Source organism: Phodopus roborovskii, unplaced genomic scaffold (genome assembly GCF_943737965.1).
Source record: "Phodopus roborovskii unplaced genomic scaffold, PHOROB, whole genome shotgun sequence".
Lineage (NCBI taxonomy): Eukaryota > Metazoa > Chordata > Mammalia > Rodentia > Cricetidae > Phodopus > Phodopus roborovskii.
The window spans coordinates 1,375,260-1,401,389 of NW_026126560.1; the positions used below are offsets into that span (position 1 = coordinate 1,375,260).

Genomic DNA, 26,130 nt, shown 5'->3' on the forward strand with positions numbered 1-26,130 from the left:
TTTTTGTTTCCTTTTGTTTTGATTTTCAAGATAGGGTTTCTTTGCATAACAGTCCTGGCTGTTCTGGAACTCGCTCTGTAGACCAGACTGGCCAAGAACTCACAGAGACCCACCTGCCTCTGCCTTCCCAGTGCTGGGAATAAAGGCGTGCGCCACCACCACTCAGTCTCCAATGGACTCCTAGCCCTTTGGAACCCTACTCAAAATAAATTCTTTCTTCAAAGTTGCCTTTGGTCATGTTTTATCATAGCAACAGGAAAAGTAACTCACGAATGCATGTGTTCATGTCCCAGTGTGTGCCTATTTGCATGTGGGGGTAAGTGCATGTGCATACCTGCATTTGGAGGTCAGAGGACAACCTTAGATGTTTATCCTCAGGACATCCATCTTGTTTTTAGAGACAGGGTCTCACTGGCCTGAAGCTTGCCAAGTAGGCCAGGCTGGCTGGGCAAGGAGCCCCAAGGGCCCTCCCATCTCCATCTCTTCACTGTTGGGATTACACTCCTCTTTTGTTTGTGTTCAAGACAGGGTTTCTCTGTAGCTTTGGAGCCTGTCCCAGGACTTGCTCTGTAGACCAGGCTGGCCTTGAACTCACAGAGATCTGCCTGCCTCTGCCTCCTGAGTGCTGGGACTAAAGGCATGTGCCGCCAATGCCTGGCCCTGATATTTATTTTTAAAGATTCACAGGGAGATGTTTGGAAGAGGTCTGTGTTTTACTTTAAAACATTTTAGCCAAACAAATGTGAACTAAATGTGGAAGAAAATGAGCAATTATCAAACACAGGAAATGGAATGTGGATTTGCAAAGATCACTCTCTCCTTTTATAACCTGTTCTTTTTCTGAATACTTTTACACTATAGTGAACATATAAGCATACTTATTTTATGTTCTATTAGGTATCCTTCAGAGCTTTCTTTGATTATTTTTAATTGATTTTAATTATTATTTCCTTTGCGGTGTTTGAGATGAAAGGGCTTCATATATGCCAGACAAACACTCTACTAACAGAGCTATACTCAAAGTGTGATTTACTTTTTTAAATTCCAAAGCACAGCCTCCCTGTCATCAGGGACAGTTTCTCTGTGTTCCTGGCATGGCTCTGGGGCAGGGATGTGGGCTCTTTTGTACAGGGATGGCTAGGCTGTGACTGTGGGGACACTACCTTCCCCATGCCCCTCCCCAGTGAAGGAGGGTACCTGAGGCCCAGCCACCCTGCTGGCCGATTCACCAGATTCAGGAAGTTGGTCAGCTGTGGCAAGTCCAAGTGGCACCTGGTCAGCCTGGGGGCAGAGATCAGTTATTGGTATGACTCCTCTGATAGGTGCAGGATGCCCCGCCTATCAGTGGGCTGAGCCTGTTACTCACGTGAGCTCTGTCAGCTGTTGGGCCTGGCTCAGGCTGGAAGCCAGTCTGGATAAGTGTTCTGGGCCGAAGCTACACTCACACATCCTGAGGGGAGAAGGCAGGGCGGAACCTGATGCTTGCACTGCTAACCTCTCCTCCCAGGATCCCCAGAGGACACAGGCCTAGGTTGGAGCCTACACAAACAACAGGTGCTGGGTGCTGCCATAGGATCTGGGAGTTAGTCACTTGTGGATCATGACGCACAGGCACAGTGCCAGCTTCCAGGCACAGGGCACCTGCCTTCTACATATCTCATTTAGTCCTCACGGTGCATTATAGGCACCCACGGATTGACCCCCACACACAGCTGTTGGGTTATTTCTGGGGAGGAAAAGCTGACTTTGGCAGGATCAGCCTGAGTCTGTGACTAACAGGATAGTTCAGGCTCCCTGTGTAGAGGGTGAGCCTGGGCACTGGCTGTGGCCCTGCCCTCCACTGCCTACAAAGAAGCTAGGTCTGTTGTCCCTGAAAAGGGACCGCAGGGAACCAAAAGGTTCACTCTGATATCAGGGCCACTGATGCTTCATGGACCTCCAGGAAAGGATGCTACTAAATAAGCTGGCCTTAAAGGGTTAGGAGAACCTTATCTGAAAAACAGCAGGAGAAAAGAATGCCAGATTCGGCCATCGCAAGCCGTGCAGGAAGGCCTCACCAGGCAAGGAGTGCTGGTGGATGGAGAGCAAGGCCCTGAGTGTGGGAGCGTGTGTATGTGTGTGTGTGTGTGTGTGTGTGTGTGTGTGTAGTGTATGTGTGTGAGTGTATATGTATGTAGTGTATATTTTACATGTATAGTCTATATATGTAGGGTATGTGCATTTTGTGTATCTAGTACATGTGTATACTTCATGTATCAAATAATATGGTATAATGTAGTTTATGTGATGCTGAGGATGGAATGGGGACATCTGTGCTCATCAGGAGACCAAATCTGAGTTGTAAGTCAGAAGCAGGCCACCTTAGGAGAGAACCCAGCAAGGAAGCTGTGGTTCCTTACAGTCTAGAATCCATGCCTTTTTCCTGCTCAACACTCCACCTAGGATTACCTCAGTTTTGTCTCTGCTTCTTCCTCCCTGGACAAGTGTATCCGGAAGTTCAGCTCAGAGCCCAGACTGTGAGAAAAGAGAGCAGGGAGGCATGAGCCAGCACTCCGGGCACCCCGGTCACCTAGTGGGTGCAGACGAGACAGGCTGAGACCACAGGGAGCAGGGCAGGTCTTAGCCACACCTTCCATAAGGACTAGGGTCTGTATACCTGGCTTCTCCACCCTGGTGGCATCCTACCAGGGACAGACTCAAAATCACATAACATAAAGCTGCAATGTGAGGGTCTTGTACCCCACCATTAGTCAGTAGTTAGCAGCTTACCTTACAGAGATCTCACAGACACGAGGGCAGGAAGGCAGGGTCTCCAGCAGGCACAGGACCCCTTCCTGAGAGACACTGTTGTGACTGAGGCTAGGAGAGAAGTGCAATTAGAGAGAGAGAGAGAGAGAGAGAGAGAGAGAGAGGGAGGGAGGGAGAGACCTAAGAAGGGACACTAACCTACACAGGAAAGGCACCTAGCCCTGAGTCCTCAAGAACTTCCCCTACTGAGCCTGTAGTTCCTGTGGTGTGGGACACTGAGGAGCCTGATCAGGCAACTCCATCCCTAGCAGGGCCAGGGACTCCCAGAGTACCGAGTTCAGTTGCCTAGCAACAGGCTGTATGAGTCCATAGAGTGAGAGTGGATGACTTCACTACTCCTTGCTGCCCGTCCTTTTCCAAACTTGCATCTCATAGTAGGGATGGAAGGTTGCTAGCTTGGTTAAGGCTGCATGGTGGAGGGGATATCCCTGGCTGTCTCACTTACTCAAGCCACCCACAGATGGGTAGCTGTGGCAGGCATTCCAGAAGGCACCTGAGTCCACTGTCATCCAGCAAGTTGTCTGTGAGGCTGCAAGAAGAAGGAACAGTTTTAGTGATCCCAACTCAAGCTCTGCCTTCTCGCCATGATCCCTGTGGCCACTAAATTGGCTGCCACTACCTCTTGTCATCACCATGGCATCAACAGCTCCACCACCAGAAGCACCAGCACCATTCTGAGCTACCATGCCCATCACCCCACTGTGAGCATCACCAACAGCCCTACAATTCCCACTGGTCCCCTCCCCAGCACCATAGTAAACCTGTGTTTACTGTGTCCTCATTACTCGCTCCATTATCTATGGTACTCACAGGGCTCAGGTGCCTCTAGCAGGCTTTTAGGAGTTAGAAAAAATACTAATGAGTTTTTCCCTGCCTGTGGCAGCTAGGATCCACAATTTCCCAACAAGAATGAACAAAGGAAGGGACAAATGTTTGGAAGATGCAATTACCTAACAGATTTCCTCCTGTGATTTAGGAATCTGATGCCAGAAACCATCAGAAACTACCCAAATACCACCCCTGCTCCCTCTCCTGAGAGCATCTCTGGTCTCAGCCACAACTTCAGAAACATAATTGTGGTGTCCTGAATATCTGATTTCCCATCTACATTTCTGACACTTAAAAAAGATGATTTATTTTATTTTTATTTTAAGTGTATGGGTGTTTGCTTACATGTATGCATGCCTACTACATGTGTGCCTGGTGTCTACAGAGGGGCCAGATGCTCTGAAACTGGAGTTCCAGCCCATTGACAGCTGCCCTGTGGGTTCTGGTAACAGAGTCTGGGTTCTCTGCAAGAGCACCACATACTCTGAACAGCCACTGAGTCATCTCTCCAGTCCTATGTCCCTGACACTTGTTTATCTGGAATTTTCTGGAGAATTTTCTTCTAAAAACTGCTTTGTAGAGGCTAGAGAGATGGCCCAGAAGTTGAGAGTGCTTGTTGCTTTTACACAAGACCAGATGGAGTATGAGAGCTGTCCTGTTTGAGCATTCAACACAAACCACAGGCATGTCACTTCATAAGTACCCACCCTGGCTGGCTTCAGCCTAGTCATTTGGTCCTTTTTACCATCTTCCAGGCAAATCAATGCTCCTCTTATTAGCCACCCTGCCCTTCCACATCAACCTACAAGCATGGCTGCACTGGCCAGCACATGGTGGAGGGGCTCCTGGTACTTTCTCTGAAGAGCTACTCATGTTACAGGACGGGGTGGTTAATCTTCATCGTCAACCTGACTGGATTTGGAATCACCCAGGAGCCACACCCCTAGGCATGTCTGTGATGGCGTTTCCAGAGAGTCTTAACTGAGGAGAGCAGCTTCCTCCTGCTCCCACTACACCACCTCTCCATTATGGTGGAATAAGCTCACTCTAACCAGGAGCTGAGGCTGGGTGGGATAGTGCCCACCTGTAATCCAAGCATCCGAGGTGGAGGCAAGCAGATCCAAAGTTTGCCATCATCCTCGGCTACATAGCAAGTCTGAGGCCAATCTGGGCTACATTGGACTCTGTCTTAAAACCCAAGCCAATCAACCAAATAGCCCACAAGCCAAAATAACCCCTCCTTCCTCAAGTCACTTCAGTTAGGTGTTTTGTCACACACTATGAGAAGAGAAACTAACTTGGCCCCGGTGGGAGTCGGGGAGAAGAGAAAGCACAGCCTGGGGAGATTTAGAGCCCCACAGAGCCCCACACGTCCCTGACTGGCCCTGAGAACAGAAGAGGGCAGGTGAGGTGCCTGCTCTTAAGGATGCTCACGTTGTTGCAACCTATCCAGCCCTATCCAGGTGTGCTCCACCCACCCCCTCCTCCTCCCAACTTACTCAAGCTGGCTGAGGGCTTTGCACCTGCTCAGTGCACAACACAGCGGCTCCATATGCTCCTGGCTGAGGCTGCATCCTGGAAACCTGCATGGTCCGGTTGGGGACAAGAAAGAGAGTACACATTCACATACTGGACCACTTCTAGATAAGCCTTTCCCTGCATTTGGCCTCCAGTTCCAGGGGTCCTTACCAAAGCTGGGACCCTTTGAAAACACCAGGCACCCTTAGCTCCCTGCAGGCCCCTTTGGTGCCTATGCATTCCTTCTGGGACGGGTGCTTCTCAGTGTGGTCCCTATTAGTCACATCAGAATCACGTGGGAACTCGGAATGTGAATCCCACCAAACCTGCAGATCAGAAACCCCATACCAGGGTCGGGAGATTTCAACTCAAGTTCAAGACCTCCAGATCATTTTAGTAACTGGACTCCCTCCAATAAGAAAACTCAGGCTGAGAAGGGAGAATAAGGTGGCATCTGTTTTTGAAAGGCTGGGAAGTGAAGCAACAGTCAGCATGTCTATTTTAAAAGGCCTACAGTGAAATTGCATAGTCCGTTAAATGAAAGTTCCATGACCCTGCAATCTTTAAAAACAAACAAACAGCAACCCCTTAAGTTAGAGAGTTGATAAAACTGCTAGCTAATTAAAAAGAAAAATCATTATTACTCTCCTTAACATTTAAAATTCTTCTTTTTTAAGAGGCAGATTTTCTATGTAGCTTGGGGGTGGGGGCTTGAACTCATGATCTCCTGCCTCAGTCTTCTCAGTGCTAGGATCACAGGCCTGTGCCAACACACGTGGCCTCATTGTTTCCTATCTAACCCTTTGCAGAAAGACTGCGTCTGCTCTGGGTTTGAAGCAGTCACCAGTCGGAGCTCAGAGCCCGCTCCCTGCCTCCCACTTTATGACCTCACTTTGGTGCCCAGCAAGTGCTAGAAAGGATAAGCTTGCCCAAGGCTCCAGGCCCTGGTGCCACTGGGTCGGATAGCAGGATTGGTGGTGGTTGGGAGGGGAGCGGGTTATAAAGCCCTTTCTGCAGCTCCAGCCTGTTTGGACATTCTCTGTTAGCCTCTGGGCCCAGCCCAGCCCTGCCTGGGCCTTTGATTCTCCCTTTGGAGGAACTAGCTCACACTTGGCAGCAGGCATCCTGCATTCCCCTCTGGCCCCAGTACAGTACTTAGGTCTGCTTGTCTCCAATCCCCATGGATGTCCAGGATGGTTCAAGGGCTTACCCAAAGCACACACCCTCTTGCTCCTCCTTGGAGCCAAAGTGCAGGACAGCATGGCATAGGGACCTGTAGTGACAGTAAACACTCAGTCACCCTTGGCCGTTGCTTCAGGGTGTCCCCAGACTTTGGCTTGGGTACTTCTGATCATTCACACCCTCCAAACACCAGGCTCCACCCTCCAAGACTAGCCCCAGGGCTCCCAGCACGATGCCCACCTGAGATTGACCTTCTGAACCCGTGGGCACAGGTTGAAGACATCTGCCAGCAGGAAGAGGCTTCTTGAAGATAGGACTGTGTGGCTCAGCCTGAGAAGAAAAGGGGCAGGGCCAAGCAGGGTCACTGGTCAAGAAGCAGCTGTGCTGGAGGGGTATGAAGAGGAGTATATCGTGGCTGCCAGCTCAGCAAGGTGTTAGTACTTAGGCATTTGTACTGGCCTGATCTTGGGAGATCTGACAGGATATGCCCTCAACTGCAGCCACTAAGAGCACCACCTGTGCATCATCACTATGTTCCCTTTTAAAAGGCCCTGCCCACCTCCCATCCTTCTCCCTCTCTCTATTTCTCTTCCCACTTTCTCCCACTCTTTTCTCTCTCCCACTGCTCCTGGTCCCCACAGGCCAGTCTCCCCCATCCCATCCTTTTTCCCCTTTTCACAATCCCTTTCCCTTAATAAAAAACCCTCTGCTTGAACTCTGTCACATAGCGCCTTTCTTGCGCTGTTTTTCTTTCTTTCTTTTAAAAAAAAAAAAAAAAAAAACCAATTACAACACAAGGTAACACAGAAGACAACAGGGACTTAAGGTGGGTGGGGAGAGGGTGGGGTTGGGAGCAGGCTGACAGGGTGTGAGTTCCAGTTCTCTGACAGCTGTGTGACCTTGAGTAAGTCTCTGCAACTCAGGCTCCTTGTGGGGCAAACGGGACTAATTGTGGTATTCTTTCCTCGCCAGCAGAACCCTGCCTGCCATGTAAGATTGTTGGTATGGTTTAAATTTTCTTTTAAAGATTTATTTATATTTATGCGTGCTCTGTGTGTGTGTGTGTGTGTGTGTGTGTGTGTGGGTGTATGTCACCTGTGTGTATGGAGGCAGGGTACTCAAAGAATGCAGAAGAAGGTGTCAGATTGGAGTTAGAGATGGTTGTTAGCCATCTTATGTGCCACCCACCAGACTTGGTTCTTTGCAAGAGCAGGAAGTTCTCTTAACCATGGAGCCATCTCTAGCCCTTTACATTTGCTTATTCCTTCTGTGTGTGGTGATCATGCACATGTGTGAGCATGTTTTCATGTGTGTGTGTGTGTGTGTGTGAGCATCCTAAGATTACTATCACGGATCTTCTTTGATCTCTTCCACGGTGTTCTTTGAGGCAGAGTCTCTCCATTAAATCCAGAACTTGCTAACATGGCTGATCTCCCTAGTCAGCTTGATCACCTATATTCTTGCCACATGGATCACAAGCAGCAAGAAATGAGGGGCAGCCAGAGAGACAGACATCCTAATGACACCCCAAGGGGCAAAGTTACCACCAGCTGCAAACTTCAGTCTTAGAGACCTAGATGTGGGTGCATCTTGCCTGGGGCACAGCTCCCTGTCTTCCTGGTGCTGCTCTTGTCCCTGAGTCGTCTTCTCTCTACTCAGCAGCCAACCTTAGCTTTGGAAAATTCAAACTACTCATCTGTCTTTCAAGTTACTGGGGGTGAAAACCCAAATCCTCTCTCTGGCTCTCAGGTCCTGTGACCAGCCCTGACGACCCCCTGCATTATCTCCTAGTTTCTTCCTGCCAACCAATGGTTCTGCTCTCATGCGGATCAAGGCTGTTCCTGTAACCATCAGGCTAGTAGTGCTTCCAGGCTGCAAACATGCCGTTCCCTTCCCAGAATGTAGTTCCTTACTTTCACAGGCTCCCAAAGCCAGATCCCTGTTTTCTTACTGGTGGTAGCTTTCCTGATCATGTTTATTGTGGTAGTTTGAATGTAAGTGGTCCACATAATCTCATAGAGATTGGCACTATCAGGAAGTATGGCCTTGTTGGAGGAAGTGTATCACTATGGGGGCAGGGTTTGAGGTTTCCTATGCTCAGGAAACCATCCAGTGTCTCAGTTGCCTGTAAGGTGTGGGACTCTTAGCTATTACTGTCTGCATGATCCCCATCATGATGATAATGAACTGAACCCCTGGAACTGTAAGTGAGCCATTCCAATCAAATGTTTTCTTTATGAGTTGCCATCGTCATGGTGTCTTTTCACAGCAACAGCAACCCTGACTAAGACATCTACTATCAGCTACCATCATCCGTGTGACCTCTCCAGCCACTTACCACCTAGAGAAGAGTTCCTTGTACCTTGTTATTGGTTACATTCACATATTGGTCATTTGGTTTAGGTATCTGTGTGTGTGTGTGTGTGTGTGTGTGTGTGTGTGTGTGTGTGTGTGTCTGTCTGTCTGTCTTTCTCTTCCTCCCTCCCTCTTTCTCTTTGAAGCAGGACTTCACTCTGTTGCCAGGCTAACCAAGAACTTGAGAGCCTCTTGCCTCAGCCTTTCCAAGGGCTTGGGTTTGGCCTGATGCCACCTGGCTGTATCATTCAATGCCACTGTGCTCCTTGCTTGGTGCATTGTACTACTAGGCAAACACCAAGAAGGCAAGATCTAGTCATTTGCTTTTATTTCCTGTGTGCATAGCACCCCAGACAGTGCCTGGTCAACAGCAGTGTGGGTGAGTAAAATGAAATTAAGGTTGAACAAGGACCCAGAGACAGATGCAGAATCAGGGCCGATGCTGCGTGACTGACCATCCTGTCTTTGACCATCTCACATCTGCACACCCCCTCCCTATTACCCACAAGATCCGAAGAGAAGCAAGGGTCCAGAGGCAACGTAAGCAGCCTTGGGCATGTCCAGAGCTCAGCCTCGGTGCTCTTGGTGCCGCTATTAATGCTATGATTTAATTTCCTGTTGTATTTTTTCCATCTCAGCTGTGGATGTTTCTCTCCCACCCCCTCTGCTAGAAGCATATTTAAAGTAAATCCTTTTTAAATTCTAACCAGTCTGCACTGAAATTAGAAAACAGAGTTTTAAATACTTTGACGGATGCTGCTTAAATGCCTCCCCTTTGACAGAGTTAGAGGGTGACCTTTAGAAACATGGCGTGTGACATATACATGGCCTACATCTGCTTGGGCCCTTCGTAGAGGTAGGTGACCTTGCAGGGGCAGCAGAAGCATGCCGGACTCTTGGCCACACCTCTCCCATCCTTTGTGAGCTTCTGAGCACGTGGCTGATTTGAGTCCCAACCCAGAGAAAGATGTGGGGTACGAACCCCACTGTCAGAACACACAACTCAGAGCCATGGGAGACAAAGAATCAGGGTGACACTGGTGATCTGAGTCTCAGATGTGAGGGGTGATTTGACGCGGTGGTGGGAGAGGAGGGGAGGGGTTAAGAGGGACAGCCCTATCACACACAGCCCGGGGGCGTGGTTAGCTGGCGGAAGGACTGGAAACCTGGACTTACTGCAGCAGGCTGAGCTGGGGCAGCTGGGGCAGGCACTGCATCAGGGTCTTCAGGCTCTCGTCACTCAGGGTCTTGCAGGACAAGCTGTGAATCAGCAAAGGTTTTGAATGAGGAGGGAGAAAACCTTCTAGAAAGTGGGCAGCGTAGCTTTACAGCTGGAGCTGGAGCAATCCCCTCTCAAGACTGGGTCAGGTCACAGGCACCTCGGAAACACTGGAGAGATGCGGGTTTCTGTGGCTCATCCAAACCCACCATCATGGCATTCCAGGTACAGATGTGACAGAATCAGCATACACAGGAGGCCATCCAAACACCTACCCTGGGGCCACTGTGTGCCCTCCACTAGGGTCTGGAGTAACTTGAGGTCCCCTGAGCCTTTTGGGCTGTGTCTCCCTCCTGCCTTCACCCCCTCTACCCATCCCTGTACTTTCTCCTCTATCCTTTCCCTTTGCACCTGAAGGCCACTGACCTCAATCCTGCTGTACTCATTGATCATTTGGGAGGAGATGGTGGGATGACATTGATGTGAGTGAGGAGTGGAGGGCAGGAGCAGCCTGTGGTTTGAAGCTGAGTATTCTACCTGAGTCCAGCTTCAAGCTCAGACTAGGCCATTCTGACCCTACCTGGCCAGGACCCAGAGCAGTGTCTGAGAGGGGCCTTCACTGAGGGAACCCTTTGCACAACACCATGCCACCATGTGGGGCTTCCACACACCCCTAGTCCACAGTACTATGGTCTCTGGGTCTACACCCATTTTTAAAGCAATAGACACATGACCCAGCCCAACTTATCGCTGGTCCTCCAGTAGGTACAGAGGGAAGTGTTTGTGTTTTATAGGCATTAGTTGTATCAAAAGAACAACAGTGGGTTATGAGCTCATCACTCCTGGAGGAGAGGGGAGTACCTAAGGTCCTTTTTCTCTCTCTATTTTTATATATGCCAGAAGTCTCTAGAATAAAAGAGCTGTTTAAATGACAACGTAATCTCTCAGTGAGGAAGTGTGACTCAATGTAAGCATGACAGCATGCAGCCCTAAAGTGGTTCCATGAGGTAGTTAGTCTGGTGGATGCTGCCCCCAAAGTCCAGACCCTAGCTTAACCTGGAGAAAAACAGCCAGACTCAACCAGGAAATGGCTTACAAAATACCTGCCTGGTATTCCAAGGAGGGCATGGAAAACAAAGAAAGAACCACGATCTTCAAGGTGGGTGGGGTGGCTGAGAAGCAATGCTTGACTGCAGTCGGGGTGCAGACTGCTATCTGGAATGCAGAGGTCTGTCTCCGTGGAAAGATGGATGAAGCTCTAGTCAACAGCTGTCTGTCACAGCTGCTTTCCTCATTGTGACAAACACACTATGTAACAAGAGACACTGACTCTCTGTACTCCTCTGTAATATCTTTTGAAACATAGTCTAAAATTATTCTAAAGGAGTTTGTTCAAGAATGGATTGAGGGCCACTGAGATGTGAGATGGCTCCCTGGGATCTCCATGGTGGAAGGTGGTGAGGACTGATAACCTTGAGTTCCTCGAACTTCCATGTAACAACCATCATGACAGCATGCACACCCACATAAGTACGCAGAATAAATACAAGCTTTTAAAAATGAGCCGAGGACAGGTGGGATGGCTCAAGAGGGTAAAGGCACAACCTGAAAGCGATCCCTGAATTGACTCCTGAAACGCCTCCTCTGACCTCCACACACATGCTTTGGCATGTACATACACCCCTCCCCTCCCCAAACAATAAATGAACAAAAGTAATAAGATGCTTTTAATGAGTTGGGCTCGAAACTTGGCCCTCAGGGAAAGCCACTGTCACTGAACAGTTAACTAGATGCAGGGAGATCTTGAATGGCCAGATCCCATCTTGACAAATAACGCAGACTCCTCCTTCTGGGGGTGTGCTTGCTATGGAGAGTGCACAGGAAACCCACACCGGGGTCTGCATGGATTATCTTGTCCAAAGGGCTGACACTGACTTGCGGTGGAGCCAGAAGTCAGGACATGGGACTGCTGCAAACTGGGAAAGCAGGTGTGAGCCAGGAGAGACTGTAGGCTGCCCCGGGGCTAACCCTGCAGATTTAGGTGGAGTGGCACTAATCCGAAAATCCAAAATCCAAAATAGTTTGAGCACTGACATCACACTGCAAGTGGAAAATTCCAGTCTTGACAGGTCCCAGCCCCCAAGTGCAAGCTCATTATAGACACTGAATGTGACTTTCAGGTTATGGGCACAAGGCTTAAACGAAACAAATGGATTTTGTGTTTAGACCTGATTCCTTTTTCCAAGGTACCTCATTCTGCATATGCAAACATTCCAAAATCTAAAGAAAATTCCAAAATCCCAAACACCTCTAGTCCCGAGCATCTTGGATAAAAACGATGCAACCAGAAAGTAAAAGCGGGGCACACAGTGAGCAAGAAGTGGGCAGGGCTGTGACAAATGACACTATGATTCAATGAGAGGGGCTGGCTTGTTTAGTGAGGGGACTGCAGCCTAGAGTCTTCTAAAGGTTATTTCTGTATAAGAGTCACAACACTGACTCCAAAAGAAGGGCTCACAGTCTGTTCCACAGAAGCAGAAACTAAGGCCCAGGGGCTTAAAACCTAGAGTCAGCCGGCTTCCAGTGGCTGAGTAACTCCTGTTTATGGGATTGGTCTCTGATCACAGACCTGGTTGTTCTGAAGTGGGTGGGGCAGTCCAGGGATAAGGGGTTGGCCTTAGAGGTAGGATGAGGGAGAGACTTGTGTGGGGCTCTGGGACAGGACTCCATGCATCCCAGCACTTGACTAGGGCTCATGAGAGACGACTGACCTCCTACCAGTGGGTCTCATAACTCCCAGTGTGGGGCTGATGGGTCTGGTGGAAGAAGGCCAGGAAAAGGTTCATCAAGTCTCCCCTGCAAGCTGCCCTCTCCCAGGTTTCCGCACACCCACCCACACTGTGCCCTCAGGGATGTGTCTTGTCACTTACTGGACTTCCAGAGGCCCTGGGCACTTCTCCAGAGTGGCACAGAGGCAGGCAAGGCTCAGGGGCTCCAGTTGACAACCCTGAAGTCTGAGAAGGGACAGGGGACAGGGGGAGAATCAGAGTGAACCCAGAACCCCTGTTGTCCTAGGGCACCCTCCTCCTTCTAACAGATGCCCCCCCCCCAGAACTGCAGGCCTCAGGATCCTCTCCTATGCCCTTGCAGGGCACACACTCCTCCCCAGCTCTCCTATAACTTCTTCCCGTGTCCACCATTAAGACATCTACGTTAACACTGCTCCATGCAGTGCAAGGCCTTTCCATCTACTGCCTCTGCCTGAGCCCAGACACCATCTTCACTATCTTGGGTCATTTACTACCCTCTTCCACTTGATCTCATGATCCTTCATCACCCTCCAAGTGCCTCATCTTCTTAATTTGTTAACATGTATTTTGCCTGTGTGGTTATACAGGCACCAAGTGAATGCCCGGGGCCCAAGGAGGCCCATGGAAGAGGGTGTCAGATCCCCTAGAACTGCAATTATAGCTTGTTGTGAGCTGCCATGTGGGCACTGGGATCAGAACCCAGGTCTTCTGTAAGGGTAGCTAGTGCTCTTAACTACTGAATCATTCCTTCAGTCCATGTCTTATTTTTCAACACTGCCAATCTAGTGGGGCCTCCCCACTGCTTAAAACCTTCAGTGGCTCCCTAGTATCTGTAAGCAAAACATGAATGCCTTGCCGGAGCTCTCCTGCTATGCTCTCCAGTTACACTTCAACTGCTTCCAAAGAAGCCTTCATCCTGGCTCTTGCTCAGTGTCTCTCCTGCCTGAGGCATGGCAACTTTTCTTTGAGTAGCTCTCTTGATACCAGCTTAGGCATTTCCAGGGGAGAATGTCAGGGTTCAGAAGGGTCTTACAGCACCCTGTGGCAGGCACAGTCAGGAGCTACCAGACCACACTTTTCCCGGGTGTGAGGTAAATCTCTTTCTAGAAATGAAAGGCTCAAAAGCAGATGGCAAGCCAGGGCAGGGGATGGCCGGGTTTCCAGTGTGTTTCACAGATATGACATCTTCTCTAAGGAGAATGTCAGGACCTTGACCCCCAGGGCTGGCCTCTGTACCGTGCCTCTTCCTTTCCCCATCTTTCAAACTCTCTTCCCTCTACCTTAATTTGCATCCTTGAGCCCCTGGTTCTGCCCATTCCCTAACCCCTGAACAAAAGTGGGATATAGTACCGGAAGCTCCTGGAGGTATAGTGAGAGCTGAACGCCAGTAATGGGCCTCCAGCCACAAACTCTGGCCCACATCTCCCAGCTGGTGCATCCCTTGGAGGGAGAAAACATAGCTTGAGCCACACCCATGGGACTCTGACACTCAGGAATTCCACACCTGGGGGCAGAACTGGAGGGGATCCTGGAGATTTGACCCCAGCCAGGCCCATCACTGCTTAGGTGGGAAAACGAACTCGTGAAAGGGAAGCTAGAGCAAGGGAAATCAGCAGTCCACACCCATCCAGGTCAAAAGCCAACCAGGTAAGTGGACACAGACCACTAACTTGATAGGACCATACATTTGCCTTCCTGTTTTTCAGTTCTTTTGCTCTCAGACCCCAGAGGATCTCCACAGAGATCTTAGTTGGGGAACCAGGAGCATCTAGTGTAGAGCAAGCCTGGCGTCAGATTGCCTGGCACATTAGCTGTGGTGAGATCACTGCCCAGCTGGCCCCTCCTTAGGTCCAACTCCAAGGAGAGCGCCTCCCCCCCACCCCCGTCTCCTTTTCAGGGTTCAAGGCCATGATGCCTGTTGCCACTAGAGGGCAGCTGGGAGCACCTGTGAAGTGCTAAATTGGTTTATTTTAAGGAGTTAACCTGGCTTCTCAGGGGCTTACAGAATAGATAGTGCAGCTGCCCCAGAGACCACACCAGATCTGGCGGTCATTCTTGGGCACGAGTGTGCATGTGTGCCAGGGTGGAGGTGGGGTATCCACAGAAAGAGGGAATCAGAGCCACAGACAAGCCAGAGTGCCCGGATCTCTCCTTCTCACCTGCCAGTCCCAGCTCCTCCAAGGAGAATGTGGTCACTGTCAAGGCTGAAAGTGAAGAGGAGGCAGCTGGCTGAGAAGAGGCAAAGTGTCCCCTCCCCAGAAGAGCTTAGGGGCCTGGAGGTGGCCTGCCACCCAGGGGATATAATAATAGTGAATCACACAACAGTTATGGTTATCCAAGAATCGCGGAGGGCTCGTGACCCATTATTTCAGCGCCCTCTTGTGGTGAACCGAGGAGGCAGGCTTTGGTGCTCTATCCAAATAAGAACTTAAAGCCCCCAGTAACGTTAAGGACTGGCAGGAAGCCGCACAGCTGTCCACCTCCTACCACATCTTTATTCTTAGGGTCAGGGAAGGATGAAGGAGCAGAGTGCTCCTAAAACTACTGTGCATGGAGGGATCCAGGCTGCGAGGTGGCTGCTGCCTTCCTTTCCAGGTTCATCAGCTCTGGAGATGCCACAGCTAGGCTAGTCCCTGTGCCCCAGAGGCCAGCAGCCAGCTCCCAGCTTGCTTAGGAGTGTCTTAGGACAATCTAGAGAGATGAAAGACTTTTGTCCTAAGGAGAACTCAGAGAAATTAAATTGTTTCTGGGACCATGGGGGCCACGATTTTCAGCCCCCACTCACGCCCTCTCTCCTTCCTTCCCTCTCTTTCTTCCTCCCTTTCTCCCTCCCTCCCTCTTTCCCTCCCTCGATCACTCACTCACTCATATTCTCACTCATTCGTTTGTTCATTCCACAAGCTCCTAGCACATGCTCACTGCACCTGGCATCATCTAAGACCCCAAGGATGACCCAGGGTGACCTATATAAGAGGGGCTTCAGCAGGAACTGATGAAGGAAGGGAGTGGAGGGACAGGGCAGTTACTCACCTGACATCTAGGTGGAACACCCACTGAAGAGAAGACATGCAAGTGATCAAGCCAAACACAGCATCCAGGGACACGCCATTCCTGCTAAGGCTGGAGATCACACACGTGACAATGGTGAAGACACCAAGGACTCAGACATACCCTCTGAATGTCAGAGCACAAGGTCATGCCCTCTGAATGTCAGAGCAGAGGGCCAGGGATGGGAGAGTCTCTGACAGCAGACGACAGACCCCATTGAGCCCCAGGTGACCAGTGAGGAACCCTCCAACTTCTCTGTAGCTAGACAGGAAGGAACTTGCTCAGGTGAAAGCTGTGTTGGTGATAGAGCTAAGACTGGAACCCAGAGCCTCCCTGAACTCTACTTCACCACCCGATAAAGGAAGGGTGGGATTCAGGGTAAGAAAAGTGGGCAGGGGACTCCCATCCTGAAGCAAGAACAATGATTTCTCTCATAGTCTATGTCCACCTATCATGGGTTTTTTATTTGACATGCAATCCCACTGGGACCCAGGGTGCTCCTCACAGGTACCTTGTCACCCAGGTTAAGGACACCTGTAAGAATGTACCAGCATCCTCAATCTGAGTGTCACTGTGTGCCAAAACAAGGCCCCCTTCCTGCCTGTAAGCAACCCCCAGATTGTTGCCCCCCCTCCAGGATCAACCTCCTCAAAACACAGCATTCTAGTAAGAAAGGCTCTGGGCCACAGTACTTATTCCAGAGTACTTATAGCCACAGGCGGAGCTACTCCTGATTCTTATGCATTTACTGACACTGCAACTTCCCAAGGCCAGACAGTGCATAGGTTGCACAGACAGCCAGAGCCCAGGGCCTGCAGCATCTTTTCTGAGATGCTGTTATATCTGCCCAGGAAAGCTTGGGAACAGGAGGGTGCCTTTGAGAGTTCAGGAATGTGGTTGGCTGCAGGCAGAGTGTGGGGGATCTTGGCCTGTTGCCAAGGTCTTCCTCCTACACTGATGCCTCTCACCTCCCTATCAGGTCATCAGAATGCTTGGGCTGCCCTAGACACCCTGCCTGGTGTCGTCTCCAGCAGGACCCTCCCTGTCCACTTAGGCTGAGTTTCATCAAGCTGCCTTCTTTCTGTAACTGTAAGGTTGGGCCCTTGTTGAGTGTCCCTGTGTGGTGCTGGAGGAACAGGGTTCATGTGTTCTAACTGGTGACATCTTTACTGCACCTAAAGCAAACCCTCCCACTGATGGCAATTCAGAGGCCTGGGCACAGGCTGGTTAGTGCTTACTTCAAGGACTGCAGGGGACCCAATCCTGGTAGCAGCTTGGCTAGTAGGGCCACCCCTTCGTCCCCCAGAGAGTTGTCTGATAGGCTGGAAAGAAAGGAGAAGAGGTTAGTGGTGGATGTTTTCATAGCAGTGTGGTCACCCAGCTGTCCCTGAGACGGGGGACCCCAACCTAAGCACTAAGCTAAGTCTTTGCACATCACACATGGGACAGTATTCTTTTGAAGATTTGTGATCTTCTGGGATGGCTACAAAGGGTACCCGTGTGTACTTGGGAAGAAAGGACGGTAAGGACCAAATGTTTCAAAACAGAACAGGACACCTGTATTCTATCACCAAACAGACTCTACTGTCCCCACCACTGCCTTCCTGGATGCAGATACTCACTCAAGATGACCCAGGTGGTGGGGTTGGCAGACGGCTCTCAGTGCCTTGCAGAGCCTCTCTATGTCCTTGGCCAGGAAGCCACAGTGTGTCAGCCTACAAAGACCAGACCCATAGCCCTGCAGTGACCACCAGACACTGTGCCTAGGGGGAAGCTGCCCCCACCAGAGCCAGGCAGAGAGGCCAGTGAGCAGAAGTGAGAGGTTGGCGTACATGACATTAGGCAGGAGGACTAACATAGGGAGGGCACGCCTCAAATCGCACAGAGGCATAGGGCTGGGGCTGAGAGGGAAGGAGAGAGAGAGATAAGTGGAGATAATGATAGGGATAGTAGACATAGAGGCAGACAAGTAGAGGTAGCAAGAGAGTTAGTTAGAGACATGGGCAGAGACAAAGAGACACAGAGAGACAGGGAGGAACAGAGGACAAATAAAGAGAAACTGTGAGAGACAGAGACAAAAGCAAAAAGACAAATGAGGAGAGATAAACCCAAGTGCCATAGAGAAGGAAACCAACTCTGAATGAGATTGGCAGACAGGCAGGCAGAGAGGCAGAAGGAAGATGGTGGTGGGAACACATGGAGGAGCCCAGGCAGAGGCCCAGAACTGGGGATCAATGGTTCTTGGCTCTTCCTTTCCCCGTTCAGTGTCCCCAGCCCAGGGTTCAGGGAGCTATGGAGTGGGACTGCTTAGACAGTGGGAGGTGGCTGAGGGGTGGTATGCAGGGGACCGAGATGCTGCCAGGCCATAACTCCCTGATGCAGCATGCTGTAGTGTGCTCCAGCAAGCCTATGAGACAGGCTTGAGGCTTAGGGACAAGGAAAGGAGACTGTTACCATACCTGATCCTTCGAGAGCTCGGGGATGTCTCCGAGGCCACGGGAGATGCAAAGCTGGTAAGTGGTGTACCCCTGGAGGGCACACAGCGAGGCCAGGCTGAACATCTGGCCTCTGGCTCCAGAGTCCATCCTGAAACTCACTGTCCCATTTTGACCCTCTGTGCTTAGCCAGGGTCAGTGGAGCTTTAGCTTGGTGTGGACTGGGACTGGCCTCTCTGGGACTAATTTGGTGTGTGAGTTGTGTCAGTCTAGCACTAGCTACACACATAAGGAAATGCTCAATTCACCCTGGTTGTCATTACCATCATCAGAGATGGTAGAGATGGCAGCTCTTCTCCTACCAGCCTTCCAAACTCAGACCCTGTGCCATAGCTTGTGGGTAGACACACATGTCACAGAGCTATGCCTCTAGCCATGTCCTGGAAGTCACTTGAAGGAGAGAGTCAGACACCCCTTCGAATGGTCCTTGCGCCAAAGGAAGATAGAAGTTCTGGCCCTATCAGAGCTCCGGGCCAGGCTACTCTTCATATTTAGGCCCCAAACCCAAGTTTCCCATGAATAATTCTCTAGCTATCCCAGCCTGGCCTGGCATTCCACCCAGATCCTAGTCTGCCCTCTGTTCCTTTCTCATCAGCCCCATGTCTCCTGCCAAGGCAGCTCATGGCCTGACCCTTGGTGAATTCTTTTTCACTTTTTGAGACAGAGTCTCATGTGTGATTTGTGCAGTGTTGGGAATTGAGACCAGGGTCTCATGCAATATCAGACAAACACTCTACTATCTAAGAGACATCTCCAGCCCCACTTTATGAGTTCTAGTCAAGGTCTCCCTGCGTCAAGGAGGGCGCAATCCCATCCCAGAGAGGAATGTAGGGATACTGGGTCTTTACCTCTTGCAGCTCCTCTCCTGCTTCCTTGGCTCCTGGGAAAATGTGAGTACTGCAGTGTTGCTCAGCAGGCTGTGGACAAGAGAGGAGCAAGGGACAGAGGTTATGGCCCTTGTCTAACCCTGACCTGGTGGGACCAAGACACCACACCTGCCCAAGCCTCCTCCTGTGACCTCCTCTGAGGCGTTGAGTTATGAAACCTTCCTGCTACCCTAGACCAGAGGGAGGTCACTTGTCACTTGGAGATAGTTCTCAGGAGGAGCTGGGAAGGGACTGAAGGGAGCCGGAAGGGGCGGGGCCCAGCCTGATCCCACAGTTCCTGGGGACTCAGAGGGCCCTGCATAGTTTGTACCAACTGAAGCAAGGAGCTGGAGGGTTGTCCCCCATTTCATGACACTGCCACGCCCAGCTGGCTCTACCACTGCCACTGCTAGGCAGGTCTCCAGAGGAGGCCCATGGCACTGGCAGTGGATGCGCTGCTGTAATTGCAGGACAGGGATCAGGCAGCATCTTCTAGGGGTCCCTAAGGCACAAGGCCAGAAATAATGTGGGGAGCCACAGAAAGTATGATGGTATGGCCTTGAACTCAGGGGCTCAGGACTAGAGGGCAGTGACAGTGCCCCGTGGGGTGCTCACCTGATGTGCAGCTCTTCCAGGGTCCCACAGGTGCTCATGGCTCTCAACACATAGGTCACCCCCATCTTAGAGAGGCCATTGTCACTGAGGCTGGGGAGAGGAGAGGGTGCCAGTGTCGCAGGCAGACAGCTCCTGCCTCCTCACTGTCGCTTGAGAATTGTTGGCTGTCATGGGTCCCCAAGCAGGGTCCCTCAAAGAGTCCTGGCCATGTGAGCCAAGGGATGTATGACCCCCATTCCCCCAGATACACACACTCAGAGAATCAAGCTCTCTGGCTTAACTCAGTACTGCCCCTGGGTTCTCCTCTCTCTGAGCCCCTGTTTTGTTGTATATAAAGTGACTGCAGTCTGTGGAGGGCTGACCAGTAGGTTCTGTATCAATGGTTTTAGGTATACATAGTCTCATTTAACTCCATTTTACAAATGGAGAAACTGAGGCCCAGGGACATTCTATTGCTTTTCCAGGATTTCAAAGTTATGGAGTGACACAGTTGGAGCCGAAGCCCAACCTCACCACCCAACCCAAATGATCCTAAGATGCAACACAACTCACCCAAATGCCATCTCTGCCCCAGACCCGCACCATTGGACACCTTGCTTTCTTGGCTCACTACTTCAACAACTTGTGCCCACCCCTACCAAACATACCACTTTGTCCCCTAAAGCTTTGACCAGTGGCAGAGTACCCACTCAGTACCTCAGCTCTGGCCCAGTGCAAGGGTCCTACCTCCCAGAGCTGTGGCAAAGACTACCTGGCATGTGAGCCAGACATGCCCACAGACATGCTGCCCACGTGCAAGGAGTTAGATGGTGAGGCTACTAGTGAATCAGGGTAGAGGCATGAGCAAAGTATAGTCAACAACCCAGCTGGAGAGAGGGGAAGCCAGGCAAATCAGTGCTACTATTGCTACTGTGGACACAGAGAATGGGGACAGGCAGGGATCAGACAGGACTTCCCATGGCTCCTCTTGTTACCCAGCAGTAGGGTATGCAACTCACTCCAGCTTCTGGGCAATTTGCAGCTGTGAAGCAGCCTCTGCCACAACTCGACAGCCTTCATCTTCCAGATGGTTCCCTGAAAGACTAAGACAGAGGCACCGTGGGGATAACCTCACAGTCCCCCTCTAGTTTTAGCCAGAGCATTACCCCATAACTGAACTTTATTTATTTATTTATTTATTTATTTATTTATTTATTTATTTTAGATTTTTCAGACAGGGTTTCTCTGTGTAGCTTTGGAGCCTGTCCTGGAACTCACTCTGTAGGTCAGGCTGGCCTAGAACTCACAGACATCCGCCTGCTTCTGCCCCCCACCCCAGGGCTGGGATTAAAGATGTGGCCACCACTGCCCGGCACTGAACTTTATAATAACTAACAGGGATAACTGCCAGCTCCACATGCAGCTGTACACTCATGGCACATCTCATACTTACAATATATGAAGCAGGGACTAGTATATCATCATCTTACTACCAAGTAAACCAAGGCACAGAGTCCTTAAGGGGCCTGTTCAAGGGTGGGCTTGGCTTTGAACCCAGACAGCCTGACTGGCAGGTCTCACCTGTGCCTGTTCCTGTGTGCTGCAACATGCATAAATGTGTCTTGTGATAATCTCCCTAATACCAAGATATCTGACCCAGTGTAGGGCCAGGGAGGCTTTCTCGGTTTTTTAACTACTTGCTGGAAATCCCAGAAGTTCCATAGGTAAGTGGTCAGGGAGAGATTTGGGGAGATTGTCCCTGTTAGTGGGAATAGCACACTCACTCAAAGACTCTGTGGCATAGCACATACCAGCATCCAGAGGAAGCCAGTGTGTTTAGATTGGAATTAGGGTAATGGTGAAAGGGGCTGGGGGAGGTTGGGGCAGGCTTCTGGGTTCCACAGGATTTGGGCTTTACCTTGAGCAGAGGGAGGGGGTGCAGGGCATAGGCAGAGAATGCTATGGAAGCTAGAACCAGAAACTAACAGGATCACTAGGTGAAAGGTGGGAGAAAGTGGATGAGGAGCCTGGAGAAGATACAGGCTTGAGACTGTCTAAGTTGGTCCTGGTGTTATTCATCCAACTAGGTGGAATGGGGTTGTGTTGCAAGTGGGGGCACTGGGAAGGGACAGGCTCCGTGTTGGCAAGTGGGTTAGAAATACCCCATGCCTTCTTTTTAACTTTTGTCATGTAAACCTATGCCTGTCTGTGTGAGTATCTGCCATAAGTGTGAAGGTTCTGGGTCCCTGGAACTGGAGTTATAGGCACTTGCAAACTGCTAACATGGATACCAGAAACTGAAGTCAGGTCTTCTGGAAAGGCAACAAGAACTCAGCCCCTAAGCCATCTCTCCAGACCTTTTAATCATTTTTTAAGATTATGTTTATTTTTTTGTGGTGGGGGTGCATGTGGAGGTCAGAGGACAACTTGCAGGAGTTGACTTGCTCCTCCCATCACATCACGTGGGTCCTGGAGATTGAATTCAGATGGTCCGGCTTGGTGATAACAGTACTTAACCTGCTGAGCCATCTTGCTGGCCCTCATTTGCTATGCTTTAACCTTGTCTCTGAGTCTTCTGATGAAACAGGAAATGGACCAATAGTCGATCCCTCAACCTATGTAGCATACCCTGAAGTGGGGCCAACTCATCTCTAAATACTTCACAGCACAACCCTCTCTCTCTCTCTCTCTCTCTCTCTCTCTCTCTCTCTCTCTCTCTCTCTCTCTCAGTTTTGCTTTGTTTTTTTGAGACAGGGTTTTTCTGTATAGGCTTGGCTGTCCTGGGACTTGCTCTGTAGACCAGGCTGGCCTCCAACTCAAAGATCCACCTGCCTCTGCCTTTCAAGTGCAGGGACTAAAGGTGGGTGCCACCACTACCACCATTCTGCCTTCACATCCCATAGGGGATTGTTGGTAGGGCTCCCTTCCTATCACTAGAAAATAACCACCAGCAGTTCTTAAGTGCCGCTCAGGAGCCAGGCATCATGGGAACTTCTTCAGTCTGTAAAGAACGGGTCATCCTGAGTGCAGGAGGAGTCCCTCTCTACTGATGGCTATGGAAGTGGTGGCAGGATTTGTGAGGATGGGCTGGGAACTTCAGGCCAGACTCTTCCTACCTGCTTGATCTTGAGCAAATTTACCTCTGTGCCTTCTTTTCCTTCTCCATAAAATGTGGTTATATCACAGGAAGAAGACAATAACACATGTCTCACAGCTCCTAGCCAAGCACTTGACACAGGACATAACTACACAGTGACAGATGTCCTGACTGTTGGGATGCCCCCAGATTCTTCAGGAGTCAGCCAACCATCACCACACACCCACTTGAAAGTGTCTGCCCTGCCCAACCCCCCCCATAGCTGTTCCTGCTCCAGGTCAACCACCCTGCCCCGGGGTACTCACTCTAGTTTCTCCAGCTGGGGGCCTTTCTGGAATAGCTCCACAAGGACTTCTGCATTATGGACCATGAGCTGACATTTCTGGAGCCTGGGATAGGAATGGAGGACATCAGGGGAAAATCATGATCCTTCCTTCCTGTCTGGAGTCAGATGGGTCCTGAGGGCACAGACCTGGATCTGCATACCCCTAGTAGTGGGGAGATCTTGTGCAAGACACTTAAGCTATCTGTGAATCAATGTCTTCATCTACCAAACTAGAGTAATATGCACCATTCATGAGGATCCTAGAAGACTTCCCACCAAGCACCAGCCACCTCTGAGCACAGTGCCCCACATACAGAAAGGGTCCATTGGGCCCGAGCTCTTGTTGACATGGTTGCTTATGTATGCTCTTTCCCTGTCTCTCCATCTGCTTTCCCTGTATTCCTTCCTGCCTGTTCTTCCTCCCCTGGGAAGGGGCCCTTCCTCCAGTATCATTTTCTGAGGGCAGTGGGCCCTGCTGAGGTACCTGAGTTCCAGGCTTCTGCTCTGTCCTTTTTCCTTCAGGCTATCTTTGTCCTGTAAGTCTGATGCTCTGAAAAGAACAGATTACACACCAGTTCGGTTTTAGGAGCCAGACCTCATGGACTGAACCTCTTGGCTCAGCATCTGGGGTCTGAAGCCCTGCAGCATTTCTCATGGTGAGTTAGTCCCAAAGACAGCGCTGGAAGTCACTCAAGGTGCAACTAGGAGTGGCAGCAGGGACAAAGGGCTTGAGGTCTTTATTCAAATGTGGTCTCCCTCATCTGTGGCTGTGCAGTTTTTGGCAAGTTGCGCAACCTATCAGACTCTTCTACTTCCTAAGTTCACCATGACAGCATCCCTTTGATGTGACCTTTGGTTCAGAAGACAGCAATCATGCCCTACCATAAGCAGGTCCAGGCAGAGGGGAGCAACAGCCCTTCCAGACTCTCACACAGGGAGAGGAGGGTGCCAGGGACTGCAGAGAGTCTTGGGCTAAACCATAAGTCAGTTTTCACAAACATATAGATTGGAATTGCCTAACAGAAGCTTTGCAGTGACAGAAGTGCTCCTCCGCTGTGTCATCTGCCATGGGAAGGACCTGTGGCCCCTGCTGAGTCCCAAAAGGGGTGGCAACTGATAACCTGAAAGCGACTTCACTTACTGTCACAGTGACTGGTAGTGGCCACGATGGCTGTCAGAGCTTTAGACATGGGGAGGGCAGGGAGTGAGACTGAAGGCTAAGAGCTTCCTCAGAGAGCAGTGTTGGGAACTTGGGAAGAGTTTTTTCTCAGAGGGAGAACCCTTCATGTCTTCACCCACCCAGTGGGGGGGGGGAGAGTTGGAGGGGGGCGGTATGTGGAAATCCATGTGTGGCCGGCATCTGAGTGCATCTGAAGCATGTTAGACACATTTGCTCCTTCCATGCCCAAGGCAGCCCTAAGATGCAGGTGCCATCACTGCCCTCTCCTTTACGTTTCTTTCAGTTTGGACAATTTTTCAGTTTCAGTGCACAGCAGTAGGTTCAGCTACTGCTTCAGCTCTCACTAGGTTCTTACCCTCACCTCCCCAGCCTGGATCCTTTCTCAGGACTAGCTGGGCATGCCTCCTGAGCTACTTACTCTGATTGTTGCACAGCCTTCTCTGTGATTGGGGACAGAAGGAAGATGAAGTCAGATTCCCTAGAGGGTCAGACACAAAGCCATGATATTCAGGAACCGGAAGTCAGCACATTACCCCACTTGCCCAGCTGTCACCCACTCCCACCCCAACCATCCAGGGAAAGTTTATTTCCTGACTGATAGGGAACCAGGAAAGTTCAAAAGAGTGCCTGTTTTTGTAAGGTCAGGAAGACAAGGTGAGAGGGGTCTTTGTTTAGTTTTGTTTTGGTTCTGTTTTTTTTTTTTTTTTTTTTTTTTTTTTTTTTTTTTAAGACAAGATGTCTAGTAAACCAGGCTGGCCTTGAACTCACTATGGAGCCAAGCCTTGGACTCCTAGTCCTCCTGAGTGCTGGTATTTAAGGTGTGCATCACATGCCCTCTGAGAGCTTTTAAAAAATGAGAATTATAAATGTATTCAGATTAAGAAAGCTGCCCTCTAACCTGCAATGTGAGCCAAGGATGTAATACTGTTTCAGAACCATGGAGAGTGGCACATGGCTAATTATTCATTTGGCTATGCAGGTGCTCCATTCAAGCATCTTTCCATCCACTTACTATTTATTGAGGGCCAGACCTGAGCAAGATTCTAGATGTGTATTAAACTGACTGTGGCATGTACACACAGATCTTGTAAGCTAGGGACTTCCTCCTTTCCCATTTTTCACTCCCTTACCCCTTTCCTTTCCCCCAAGACTTTGAAGATCTGCTCACCTGACCTGCAGCTTTCTGACAGAAGGGTATGTTGTGGCCAGCTTCACCGAGGACAGTAGAGTTGACACAGAGAAGCTGTTTCTGCTCAAGCTGCATGATTGTGGCAAAGTGTTAGGGGTGGATGCCCTTGACATTGTCAGCAAAGGAAGGTGTGACTTGGGCCAGGAAAGGGGCTTGGCTGGAGGTAAAGATCTCTTACTCAAGTTTCTGGAGCTTTGGCAGGCAAGGGAGCAGTTCCACAAGGCTCAGCACCTCTGGGTCTTTGAGCTGGTTGTCGTGCAAACTGCAGGGAGACCAAGACCCAATCTCTCAGTTGTGGAGATGGGTGCTAGGAAGCCCCAGGTGGGTCTTATGAAGTGAGGTGAGGTGATTCAGTAGCCTGCTCCCAGGGCTTAGGTATACAATGTGTCCTGAGCTCTCCAACATCCAAGGGGAAGAGTGAAATCTCTCTGGGAGGAGGAAGACTCTACTTCCAGTCTCAGCTCTGGCCACAGCTCCTCTGACCTCACTGTCTCTACCTGGAACCCCAGCTGGAGGAATAGATGGATAAATGGAGTGCAAATGATTGAGAGCAACAGGGGAAATTAAAAATAAATAATAAGGATGATGGGGGCCAATATTAAAGTCACTCAACAGC

The 26,130-nt window shown here is 50.3% G+C and overlaps 1 protein-coding gene across 1 annotated transcript in view; it reads right to left on the reverse strand.

The window, feature by feature from the left end:
* The window catches only part of Nlrc5 (NLR family CARD domain containing 5), a 61,623-nt gene that overhangs the window by 16,174 nt on the left and 19,319 nt on the right, over nucleotides 1-26,130 (reverse strand). The window contains exons 10-33 of the mRNA XM_051201894.1: nucleotides 25,693-25,776; nucleotides 25,494-25,583; nucleotides 24,744-24,803; nucleotides 23,630-23,695; nucleotides 23,126-23,209; nucleotides 20,743-20,826; nucleotides 19,745-19,834; nucleotides 19,112-19,180; nucleotides 18,228-18,296; nucleotides 17,391-17,483; nucleotides 17,007-17,090; nucleotides 15,751-15,840; nucleotides 14,880-14,924; nucleotides 14,071-14,160; nucleotides 12,841-12,924; nucleotides 9,868-9,951; nucleotides 6,577-6,666; nucleotides 6,365-6,427; nucleotides 5,136-5,219; nucleotides 3,254-3,337; nucleotides 2,770-2,859; nucleotides 2,449-2,514; nucleotides 1,367-1,450; nucleotides 1,198-1,281 (exon numbers count right to left, since the gene is read on the reverse strand). Coding sequence (XP_051057851.1) covers nucleotides 1,198-1,281; nucleotides 1,367-1,450; nucleotides 2,449-2,514; nucleotides 2,770-2,859; nucleotides 3,254-3,337; nucleotides 5,136-5,219; nucleotides 6,365-6,427; nucleotides 6,577-6,666; nucleotides 9,868-9,951; nucleotides 12,841-12,924; nucleotides 14,071-14,160; nucleotides 14,880-14,924; nucleotides 15,751-15,840; nucleotides 17,007-17,090; nucleotides 17,391-17,483; nucleotides 18,228-18,296; nucleotides 19,112-19,180; nucleotides 19,745-19,834; nucleotides 20,743-20,826; nucleotides 23,126-23,209; nucleotides 23,630-23,695; nucleotides 24,744-24,803; nucleotides 25,494-25,583; nucleotides 25,693-25,776 — 1,911 coding nt within the window. The remainder of the gene's footprint in view (nucleotides 1-1,197; nucleotides 1,282-1,366; nucleotides 1,451-2,448; nucleotides 2,515-2,769; nucleotides 2,860-3,253; nucleotides 3,338-5,135; nucleotides 5,220-6,364; nucleotides 6,428-6,576; nucleotides 6,667-9,867; nucleotides 9,952-12,840; nucleotides 12,925-14,070; nucleotides 14,161-14,879; nucleotides 14,925-15,750; nucleotides 15,841-17,006; nucleotides 17,091-17,390; nucleotides 17,484-18,227; nucleotides 18,297-19,111; nucleotides 19,181-19,744; nucleotides 19,835-20,742; nucleotides 20,827-23,125; nucleotides 23,210-23,629; nucleotides 23,696-24,743; nucleotides 24,804-25,493; nucleotides 25,584-25,692; nucleotides 25,777-26,130) is intronic.